The 11,737-nt window shown below is 46.5% G+C and overlaps 1 protein-coding gene across 2 annotated transcripts in view; it reads right to left on the bottom strand.

Annotated features, from left to right (window-relative positions):
- The window catches only part of TMC5 (transmembrane channel like 5), a 35,115-nt gene that overhangs the window by 18,566 nt on the left and 4,812 nt on the right, over positions 1–11,737 (bottom strand). Inside the window, exons 1-7 of one of the 2 annotated variants that reach the window (XM_037507535.2) lie at positions 11,264–11,716; positions 8,966–9,065; positions 7,810–7,897; positions 7,128–7,376; positions 4,082–4,233; positions 1,809–1,953; positions 811–966 (exon numbers count right to left, since the gene is read on the bottom strand). In XM_037507535.2, the coding sequence (XP_037363432.1) occupies positions 811–966; positions 1,809–1,953; positions 4,082–4,233; positions 7,128–7,376; positions 7,810–7,897; positions 8,966–9,065; positions 11,264–11,459 (1,086 nt within the window). In that variant the 5' untranslated portion in view covers positions 11,460–11,716. Of the gene's footprint in view, positions 1–810; positions 967–1,808; positions 1,954–4,081; positions 4,234–7,127; positions 7,377–7,809; positions 7,898–8,965; positions 9,066–11,263; positions 11,717–11,737 lie in introns of those variants that run through there. The other variant, XM_037507534.1, reaches the window with a different exon arrangement.

Genomic DNA, 11,737 nt, shown 5'->3' on the forward strand with positions numbered 1-11,737 from the left:
TGTTGAGTCTAGAGATGTGTGCAGGGGTAAGATCATGAAAAATCTACCAACCATGCCATGGAAGAATAGATGTTATGTGGAGGGTAATACGATGCCATTTTTTTAAATGACATAATCAGACCAAGCTGCACCACAACTCTAGAGGTCAAAGACCTGGCTACAATCAGTTCCATATTCCATTTCTCCAAAAGAGAAACGTACTGGAAAAACAGTACTTTGCCCAGGCCATCCAGGAATTAGTCTCAGAGTTCATATCATTTAAAAAAAAAAAAAAAAAAAAAAGAAAAAGCTAACATTTCTTCATCACCCTAAGTACCAGGCACTGGGTCGACTCGCCACGTAACTTTTTTCCTGATCACACACCTACAAATCCAAGTAGGATCATTCCCACTTTACAATTAAGGAATCTGGAGATCGGAAAGATCAAATCACGTGCCAAAGTTCATCCTACTTATGGAATGTCCAATCTGTGCCAGGGACTGTAGGAAGCATTAGGACATCACAATAAAGGAAGAAAACAGAACTTGATCGCAGGTCACAGCCAGAGCTACTCTCTCTTCCCCAGCCCAAAGCTTCTCATTGTGTGTGTTGAGCACACACATCACTGGGCATGCTGCGAAAGGTGCAGGGTCTGAGTGTGTGAGCCACAGGACCTGAGATGCTGCCCTTTTAATAAGCTTCCAACTGATGCAGACCCCAGTGTGCACAGCAGGCCCTCCACCACTCTCCCTCGTGAGCATCCCAGCCCCCCACGCCCTCCCCTGACTCTCTCTGTGCTCAGCACCCTGCTGCTCCTGCCTCTGTGGTTACCTCCAAGTTGTTCTGAGCCAGGAAATAAACAGCTGCACAGCAGGCGACAGCCATTCCGGTAGAGATGACCCAGGCCGCCAGGTGGGCAGACAAGCGAATCAGCTGCTGGTTGAGTGTTAACTTGACATTCTCTTGACGGATTTCTGACAGGTTCTCCTGTAATCACAAGGAAGTCAAGGTGAGCCACAAACCCCTTTCCACTGTTAGAGAAGATCCTTGCCCAGGGTGAATACCTGACGTATGCAGAGACATAAACCCCAGATCCCCAGGCAAAAGAAAAGGGAAAGTTGATGATGAATGTGGATTTTGAGAGACGCATAGGGAGATTTCAAATGGTCCGAGAGCCACCCATCACCACATCAAATGCCCTTTCCATCCTAGAAGGACATATGGGACCAGCGGATGGGTTTGTGCTCTTAAGGAAAGTACAGTGAGATCGTGGAGCTTCTTGAAGAGTGAGGTGGGGTATCTGTGCCCAGGGAGAAGTCGATATCGGCAACCCTCTTGTCAAAATTCCTTTGTTAATAATTTTGCTTGCTTTGTCTCTTTCATACATTTTTCTATAGACCAGGGTTTCTCAATCTCAGCATTACTGACATTTTTGGCCAGATAATTCTGCATTGTGGTAGCTGTTCTGTGTATTAGAAGAGAGCATTGTCCCTGGGCCCCTACACGAGATGCCAGTAGCGCCTTCTCCCCAATTCAGTAACAACCAAAATACCGTATTATTCAAAAATCATTGAATAAAAGTTTAAACCTGTGAGATCAAGAAATAATTACATTGAACATTTTGATACAAAGTGCTCAACTCCCCTCTAGTGCCAATTATGAAAATGTCCATTTCTCTATACCATCACCAGCACCATCATTGTGAGTATTTCTAGTTTTCTTGCCAATAAAGTAAAAATAAATAATTATCACTTTAATAAAAATTACAGATATGCGGAGAGAAGGAAGAAGACAGATGACGGAAGGTATACAAAGCAAGCTTGCCTTACCCTTATCTCAGTGCTAAGATTCTTCTGTTTCAGCTTTACAGCATTTTCATGAGTGACAGTGAAGTCCCAGCAAAAAATAAGCTTAGTGATTCCTCTGGAGTAAATGTGGGGGTTAATGAAGTTGTTCCGGAAATACCTAGCCATGCTGAGGAAGGCAGAAACCAAAATACCCAAGAGTTATTTGGATAGGAATTGGGGAGCACAGGGTTTAATACAAAGGTAAGTCCTATCACTAAGGGTGACAGGCAGCATGCAAGAGGTAGCCTCAAGTTCTTCAGAAACAGTGGGACAGCAAATACAATCATTAAAGCACTGACTTTGGACCTGACAGACCTGACTTGCAATCCTGGATTTGCCAGCTGGGGGATCTTCATAATTTTAAGTGTTCTGAGCCTCAGTTTCCTCATCTATATAATGGGATGATGATAGCACCCACCTCACAGAGCTATTGTAAGTGTTGTATTAGTTTCCTATGGCCACTGTAAACAAATTAGCTCAAAGTTAGAGGTTTAAAACACATTTGTTCTCTTACAAGAGATCAGAAATCAGAAAATGAGTCTAAAATCAAGGTATCAGTAGAACTGTGTTCCTTCTGGAGGGTCTAGGGGAGAATCTGTTTCCTTGCCTTTCCCTGATTCTATAGGCTTCCTGCATTCCTTGGCTTGCTGCCTCTTCTCTCATCTTCAAAGCAAGTAATAAAGCAAATGCTTGCTCTCTGCTCTGAGCCTCTGGGCTCCCACTGATAAGGAGCCACATGATTACACTGGGTCCATTCAGAGAATCCTGATCTTTCCATTTGAGACTCTTAATCACATCTGCAGCCCCCTTTGCCAGGTAAAGGTCACGGGTTACAGGGATTAGGACATGGTTGACTTGAGGAGGTGAGGGAGGCCATTATTCAGTTGGCTACAGGTGTCAATGCAGCATTTGGAGCAGTAAGCTTGTGTTATTATCAATGAGCCACCAAGACTCATTGAGAAAAGGTCCACGAGCGCTTGACACTGAGCTGGGCACAAAATAAATGCTGAGTCGGGTCTCCCCGGTGGCGCAGCGGTTGAGCGCTGGGTTGCAAAGCTGCCCACAGCCTCTGCAGTGTTGGTTCGATCCCCGGCTGCTCCCCGGCCACTGGAGGGTCCCACATGGCGCGCAGACCTCTCCTGCCGCCCGCTGCTCCCCTCAGCAGTGTACCTCGGTCCTTCTGCCTGCTCTGCTCCCCGCTCTGGCTCTGGTGAATTCTCTCACCCTCCCGCGCTTCTGACTGTACCCAGTGCTTGTATAAATAAATAAATAAATCTTTAAAAATAAATAAATAAATAAATGCTGAGTCAAAGGGACCCTGCCTTCCCAAACTTTGCCATCACCAAGTTATAGCAACTTAAACTCTGCCTCACTCGATAGGACAAGATCTTATTTGCTTTGGGATTATTGCATTGGTAGTAAGGTCATTATGGATTGACTTGTATTTTTATTTTTATTTTATTTTTTTTTATAGAGACATGTTTTATTTATTTATTTGTTTGTTTGTTTTGTTTTGTTTTTTTATACATGCACTGGGTACAGTTAGAAGCGCGGGAGGGTGAGAGAATTCACCAGAGCCAGAGTGGGGAGCAGAGCAGGCAGAAGGACTGAAGTACACTGCTGAGGGGAGCAGCGGGCGGCAGGAGAGGTCTGCGCACCATGTGGGACCCTCCTCCGGTGGCCAGGGAGTAGCCGGGGATCGAACCGGCTCCGCAGAGGCTGCGGGCAGCTTTGCAACCCAGCGCTCAACCGCTGCGCCACCGGGGATTGACTTGTATTTTTAGACGGAACGATTTCTTTCTCTTCTTCTGTCTGAACTCATATTTTCTGTTGTAGGATATAAGGATTGATCAGACCAAGTAAAAAGGACAGAGAAATTGTCTTCAGGGTAATTTCTGAGTCTCGTGGATTCTGCCTAGATACGAAAAAAGCTTAGAATCAGGAAGTGCATGGGCCTCCCTGGTGGCATAAGGGGTTAAGCACCACACTAAAAGCAATCCGCAACCTCTGCAGCATGAGTTCAATTCCCGGCCATCCAGGGAGCTACCCACATGGTGCAGCAGACCTCTCCTGGCTCGCCCGCTGCTCCCCTCAGCAGTGTATTTCAGTCAGTCTGCCTGTTCTGTTCCCTGCTCTGTCTCTGGTGAGTCCTCTCACTGCCCCCCAACCCTCCGCATCTCTGGCCTATATCCCAGCAACTGTATGCATAAACAAATAAATATTTTTTAAAAAGAATCAGGAAGTGCACTCCCTACCTGAAAAGTAAACTGAAAAAGCAGATGACCAAGCACATGCCCATGGTGAAGATGTAGGCCAGCTGCATGTTGTAGGAGGCGCCCCCGCTTCTGTGCTGGATGGTGGAATTGGTGTAATAGCCGTAGTACATCACTGTGTCCTGAAAATAGCCCTGCGGGGACACGAACCCGAGGTCAGGTGACGCTCTTGAGAAAATGATGAATAGTCACAATCACACAGCTGGCCTCCAGAATCTACAGGAAACTTGCGCTGGTCACTTTAGACACTTTGTTGGCCAGGAAACCAGCACTGAAGGCCACTGAGAACATAGACATTTTCTCCAAAACCAACATGACTTTACAATGGGGAGCCCAGTTGTCACCATCTGGACCTGGGGCGTGAGAAAGTGACACCTGACAAAAAGCAGGACAGTCATTATGTGCCTCTGTCACCTATCATTATGGTCAGACGTGTTTAATACGAAACAAACCAAGCCTTGAGGTCTACATTGCAATTTACAGGAAATCATGGGACAGAGGAACAAATGAGAAAGAAAGCAGATGATGGCAGAAGGTGGGACTGGAATGGACACAACTGGCCTGGCTTTGAAGACAGTGTCAAGAAAAATAGGGGTCAGGACAAGGGAGATGATTCTAGGTTAACAGAAGCTAGATAAAGGCAGCTGGGTGCATTGTGTGGTCTTTGATTGGTTCCTGGTCTGAACAAGCAAATTACAAAGACACTTGGGAACAACTGGGAAGACCTGAACATGATCTAGAACACGATCCATCTAATAATAGATCCTATGGATCTATTATTATCTATCTATTCATGTATGTATGCATCTATATATTCTATCTATAGAAGAATCTAGACAATGCCAATTTTTTAATTCTTCTAGGTTTGCTAACGACAGAGGGACTATAGGAAAGTGTCTTTATTTTTCAGGGATGCACACTGGAATTCAGAGTAAATTTCCCAATGTCTGTAATAAGTGCAAAATGATTCCCCAAAATAATAAAATCAAATATAGCCAAATGGTTAACACTTTAAGATCTATTATGGTCATGTATGTTACCACTCCTTATTTTTTTGTGTGATTGAAATTTTTCAATGTTTCACATATACACAAACCTACAATATCAATATAATAATAAGAAAAATGAAGGAGAAGTTGACACAATAATTCTGTTTTATTGCATCTATGCCAAGGAAAGGGTTTTTTTGGTTTTTTGGTTTTTTTTACAGAAAAGGAAAAAAAAGACAAAGGGATGAACCTTACTTTGAACATTCTCTGCAAGAGTCAGCAAACTTTTTCTGTAAAGAGCTTGACAATGAACATCTTTGTCTGGGTAGATCAATAAGGCTATAACAGTAGCTCTGCCCAGCTGCCTGGTAGCAGGAAAGTTGCACAGACATGAAAACAAATAGTCCTGGCAGCACTCCCACTGCCCACCTGTGACTATGCAGGTGCCTTTTTCACCAACTCTCTCCCTCTGCAGGGCAGCAGCCTCCTGCCCGCCCATGACCTGTCAAGGCCACCCGCCTGCAACCATGCAGGGCTCTCCCAGCAAACCTGTCCCTTCTGGGGCAGCTCTTCCTGCCTGCTTGTGTCTATGCAAGTGTCTAACTTTTTTATCCCTTCTCTAATAAACCTGCCCTTTAAATATTAAAAAAAAAAAGAAAGAAAAGAAAACAAGTAGACCTGCCATGTTCCCAAAGAATCTCACTGATAGACACCAAAATTTGGATTTCATGTAATTTTCATGTTTCACAAAATGTCCTTCCTCAGAATTGTTTTCAAGCATTTGAAAAGGTAGACATCAATCTTAGTTTGCAGGCTGTACAAAAACAGGTGGCCAGCTACGTTTGGCCCCTGGCTGTCGTGCATCCTTGCTCTACAGAATCTCTGTGACAAAACCCCCTTCAAGAGGTATACTCCAAGGCAGAGGCTATATGAGTCAAGAGGGAACTGGGTAAATAAATGATGGTTCCTGTTAAAGAAAGTAATGCATATCTCTGTAAATATTCAAGATATAGAGGGAAGCAAAAATTGCTGCAAAGCCAGACTTATAGTACCCTACCTTTTAAACATAAGAGAATGTTTATTGCGTCTCTACCTACCTACTTACCTATGGGTCTATAATTATCTATCTACTCATGTATATATGCATCTATATGTTCCATCCATCCACCCAACCATCTCCATTTACCCATCCCCAGCCATCTATCCAACCAAGCATCCTCCTGTCTATAGGAAGAAAAGCAGTGAGATAAGGGAAGAGATGGAGAGAGAGATAAGGGAAGAACAGAAAAACAGACTTTCTCTTAGCTTGGTCTCTATCATAATAGAATTTTTTCAAAAGGAACACAGTGTTTCGTAGAGAGAAAGAGAAAGTAGATCTACGAACACCAATATGTCCACTACCTATTAGGAGAAAGCAAAAAGTTGTAGGCAGTATATGAATAATTCATCATTTGTTTAAGAAAAAAAGGATGCATAGGTATATGTATGTATGTGTGCAAAAAAACAACATTCTGGACAACATGAACTGTTGACATGCAAAAAGGGATTTCACTCTGTGGTGTATTACTTTGGAGAAAAATATTTTTTTTTTTTTAATTTTTTTTTTTTTTAATAGAGGCATGTTTTATTTATTTATTTGTTTGTTTGTTTGTTTTGTTTATACATGCACTGGGTACAGTCAGAAGCGCGGGAAGGTGAGAGAATTCACCAGAGCCAGAGCGGGGAGCAGAGCAGGCAGAAGGACCGAAGTACACTGCTGAGGGGAGCAGCGAGCGGCAGGAGAGGTCTGCGCGCCATGTGGGACCCTCCTCTGGTGGCCGGGGAGCAGCCGGGGATCGAACCGGCACCGCAGAGGCCGCGGGCAGCTTCGCAACCCAGCGCTCAACCGCTGCGCCACCGGGGAGGCCCTGGAGAAAAATATTTTAAATACCTACTTTCCCCATCAGTCAGCTCCCAGGCAAAGTGAGAGGTCTGGACAGTGATGGGCACAGTTCAACTGAGGTTTTCTAGAACATGGGTTGGGGAAATGAAGGACTTACCGCCCCTGTGAAAAATTCCAAACCAGTGAACTGGAGGGTGTTAGTCTCAGCCTGGGTAAACTGAGGGATTATGAGGAAGCTGAAGGTCACAATGAACGAGAAGATGTTAAACTTCAAAAGCCACCTCAGAAAGTTGAAATAGGAGAGGACGCTGGTTCCAAACTTGCCACCGATGACTTTGAGCGTCTTCTGCCACAGGGTGAAGGAACTGAGCACTTCTGACAGGGTGTTCTTGGATCTCCGGTACCCCTGGGTTGGGACCAAAGCACCAGGCTTGACATTCACTCCACAAAGAGCTACCGAGCAGGAGCCATAGCACAGCAACACTCACTGTTTCTAGAACATCCCACAGTGCCAGGCACCATGCTATCTCCCTTCTCAGTAGCACAGAGTTATCTCATGTAATCCACACGTCCATCTGCCGAGGTGAGAGCTATTTACCTCCCAGATCTGTTTATTGCCAAAGGTGACACAGAGGCTAAATCGTCCAGATGGTTCAGCTGTCTCTCATCACCCTCTCGCCTCCCACCCCTAGAGAGACCCAATGTTTCAGACTTTCAATAAACAGCCCAGATTTTTGCTTCCTCTTCCCCGTGTGACCCCTTTCATGCCCCCTCTCCCACCTCCCTATCTTCACCCACGGCTGCGCCCATTTTACTGACAGCAAGCAGGGCGGACTCACCAGTGAAATGGACCTCAGACACTGCGCGCAGCAGCCGAGCTGAAGGATGCCAAGGGACTGCCTATTCTTCTCGTTCTCGACCATTTTCCTGTGGGAACGGCAGGAGAAGGTGAGCGTCGGAGGCTGGAACGCATGACTTGCAATAATATTTACTGAGCTCCTAGAACCTGCCAGGCAGGGACATGAGAGGTGAGACAGAGACTGATTTTCCTGTTCATGGAGCTGCTATCCTAGTTGGGAAAGAAAAACCCTAAATATGATGGAAAAAATGGGCAGGCTGGATAGAGTATTAGAAGGTGATTTCAGACTGTGGGAAGAGAGAAGGAAGACAGTGAGTAAAGAGGTGGGAATTTCTGAAATTGGATGGGATTGGAAGGAAGTTTTGAAAGGAAAAGTGGGGTATGGCTCAGGGGGTGGGCCATGCAGAGGGAACAGCCAACACCAAGCCCCAAGGGGACAGAATGACACGGAGACCAGAATAGCTGCAAAGGCCTGAGCAGAGTAGGGAGGAGGGAACAAGTGATGGGCTGTGGGTTTTAGGAGAGGGGTACCATCGAGGGAACATTCCTTCTTGTCACATGACTTATTTCTGGGGTGCCAGCCTAGCCAGGTGTTGTTGGCAGAGCTTCGCCACTGGTCAGTACCTTCCTTGTCTGTCCAGACTTTATCTTCGGAAGCAGATCACTAAGAACTGTTCACATTGCAGGTGAGAGGAGAGAAAAAACCTACACAGATTGTTTGGAATTCGCCTATAGGAAAATGGTCTCTTCTCTTGCATTTATTGATTTCTTTTTTTAAGATTTATTTATTTATTTATACAAGCACTGGGTACAGTCAGAAGCGCGGGAAGGTGAGAGAATTCACCAGAGCCAGAGCGGGGAGCAGAGCAGGCAGAAGGACCGAAGTACACTGCTGAGGGGAGCAGCGAGCGGCAGGAGAGGTCTGCGCGCCATGTGGGACCCTGGCCCGGTGGCCGGGAGCAGCCGGGGATCTAACCGGCGCTGCAGAGGCTGCGGGCAGCTTCACAACCCAGCGCTCAACTGCGGCACCACCGGGGAGGCCCTATTGATTTCTTATCTTTCTGAGATGGGGCAAAAAGTAGATGAACTGAAGTTTGCTTGAAATCTGGGAAAGAAGAAAAGCTGCAGGTGCATACCTAAGCGTTCTTTTCTCCTCCATGGTCCTTGGCTGATTCCTGATGGTTTTAATTCTGTCTCTAGAGGTCATGGGTATCAGAGATGCAATTAACTTTTGTCCTGCAGAAGAAAATAAAGGTTTTTTTCCCCTTTAACAGAATAATAGCATCTTAAAATATGACAGTGAAGGGCCTCCCCTGGTGGCGCAGTGGTTGAGCGCTGGGCTGCGAAGCTGCCCGCAGCCTCTGCAGCGCCAGTTCGATCCCCGGCCGCAGGTGAGAGTCCCACATGGCGCTCAGACCTCTCCCGCTGCGCCCGCTGCTCCCCTCAGCAGTGAATTTCGTCGGTCTGCCTGTTCTGTTCCCCGCTCTGACTCTGGTGAATTCTCTCACCCTCCCGCTCTTCTGACTGTGCCTAGTGCTTGTATAAATAAACAAATCTTTAAAAAAAAAAAAAATTAAAAAAAAAAATATGACAGTGAAGTTAGAGCATCTTTAAAAGAACTGGAAAGAAAACTCTATCAGTGCAGTAGTTCCAAAGGTCACAAATAAAAACAAGAGGCCCATGTGGAGGTGGGGGGTGCGCAGCGGGGGCAGCAAGAGAGGGGGCAGACTGGCTCCCTGGTCGAGTTATTGAGGAAGAACTCTTCTTTATAATGACTTCATGGAGGTAAAGGGGGAGTCCCCAGAAGAGGGTCCCCAAATCACTCTGCTGAAGACAAGGAATTTGTGTCTCTTCTGAGAGGCAAAGGGGAGTAGACAGGGAGGAAGAAAGGAGAAGTAGGAAGAGAGAAAAAGTCAGAGATCTGGGTGAGCAGCAGCCCGAGTGGACAAACTCCAGTCTCCAATAAAGGGGTTCAACCTGATAGAGCTAAAAGAGGTGGTGGGAAGGAATGGGGGCACACGCATACACATTGCTCATGGCCTGCTAATCTGAGGTAATTTTCCAGTCCTAAATGTGTCTGGAGAACACGTTCTAGAACTATCAGAAGACCAGCTGCAGCAAGCAGGAATGCGCTTGGGTCCAGATGTCCAGGAGAGTGATAAGGAGCCCTGGGGACTGGACAGCACTGGCTCCCGATCAGGATGGCGGCCTGCTCACTGAAGAACAACTGTCTTCGGGCCTCCCCGGTGGCGCAGCTGTTGAGCGCTGGGTTGCGAAGCTGCCTGCAGCCTCTGCGACGCTGGTTCGATCCCCGGCTGCTCCCCGGCCACCAGAGGAGGGTCCCACATGGCGCGCAGACCTCTCCTGCCGCCCGCTGCTCCCCTCAGCAGTGTACGTCGGTCCTTCTGCCTGCTCTGCTCCCCGCTCTGGCTCTGGTGAATTCTCTCACCCTCCCGCGCTTCTGACTATACCCAGTGCATGTATGAACAAAACAAACAAACAAACAAATAAATAAATAAACATGCCTCTATAAAAAAAAAAAAAAAAAAAAAAACAACTGTCTTCGTTTAACTCACTATAAAAAGCCAGCTCCAAATGACTTGTTAAAGCAGTTTCTGTGGGGTATGACCCCACCATCCTCTCAGAATTGATGGCCTTCTGAATAAAGCGCACCTTCAAGATTCAATTCCTGTCTCTGTTTATTGGCATTCAGTGGTGGTGGGCAGCACAAGCCCTGGAATTCTGGTTACAAACCCACAAAATGCTTTGGCAATTTCCCTCCCATAAATCACGGAGAGCAGCTGGACTTTACCCCTGGGGGATTATGGGAGATAAACATCTGTGTTTGACCTCCAGAGCAGAGAGGCAGGGAGGACTCAGCTGAGACACGCTTTTGTGGTCAGCTGAGCAATAAGAAGCCTCCTGTCACCTAGTCCAGGGAGGGGGGAATGGACTACAGGGTCAGGCTTGGGAATCTGGCATTTGAGTCCCAGATCTGCTTGGTCCTTTCATTTCCCTGGTGAGCTTCTGTTTCCTCATCCAACACATGGAAATGACAAGTGGACCTGCCCCAAAGGTTTGGAACCAGGGGGAAAGGATAACAAAAAGAAAATGCTTGGCAGAGCTCCAGGCACTGATTGACCTTGAAAGTCCTTCTCAGGAATCACAGGCTCCCAAAGGGACCCCATTCTCGGTCCCCAACAACCTTGGGTCATCTGTCAAACTTTCAACCTACTCAGTGTCTTAAAAGAACCCAGTGGAAAACTCGGAAGCCATCTTTGCTCCTTGCTAAGTGTCTTACTTCCCTCAGTGTCTTGTTACCTTGAATGTTTTCATGGGATGTACTAAGAATGTCTATGCCCAGGCTCTCAGGGATATCAAGGGGTGATGGAACCATCCAGTCAAAGATTTTGTTAACCGTAATGGTTGCTTGCCTTTTTTGTCACTCTGGCTGCTGAAAATCTGAGAGTCTGGCCCATCAATGTCAGAAATGAACGAGGCCATGCTGAAGCTCGTGTTCATCAGCACCCTTTCTGGAACAATCTGACTTGAGAAGGAATGTCTTTGGGCTCCAGACGAAACATCCTCGACCTCCACGATGATTTCATGTACTTTGTCATGAGACGGCATCTTTCCCTTCTCCAAGACTTAGCACCCCTGGGGCAGTCTTCCAAGGACCTCACAGGGCAGTCAGGCTGGCATTGTTGGGAACCACCGAGAAGAAGGATGACAAGGGCCAAGGGACACCCCATTCACTTTTTTTAAATGCCATTCACTTTTTTAAAATGCCAGGAGATGGCCAAAGCCAGCTACACACAAATCACAACATAACTCTCCTGACAAAGAGGTGTGTTCCTGCAGAGGTCTGCACTGGTAGCTAGGTAAGAAATCGGAAACAGAATCTTTCG

Source organism: Talpa occidentalis, unplaced genomic scaffold, assembly GCF_014898055.3.
Source record: "Talpa occidentalis isolate TD23 unplaced genomic scaffold, MPIMG_talOcc4v2.1 talOcc4.12, whole genome shotgun sequence".
Taxonomy (NCBI): domain Eukaryota; kingdom Metazoa; phylum Chordata; class Mammalia; order Eulipotyphla; family Talpidae; genus Talpa; species Talpa occidentalis.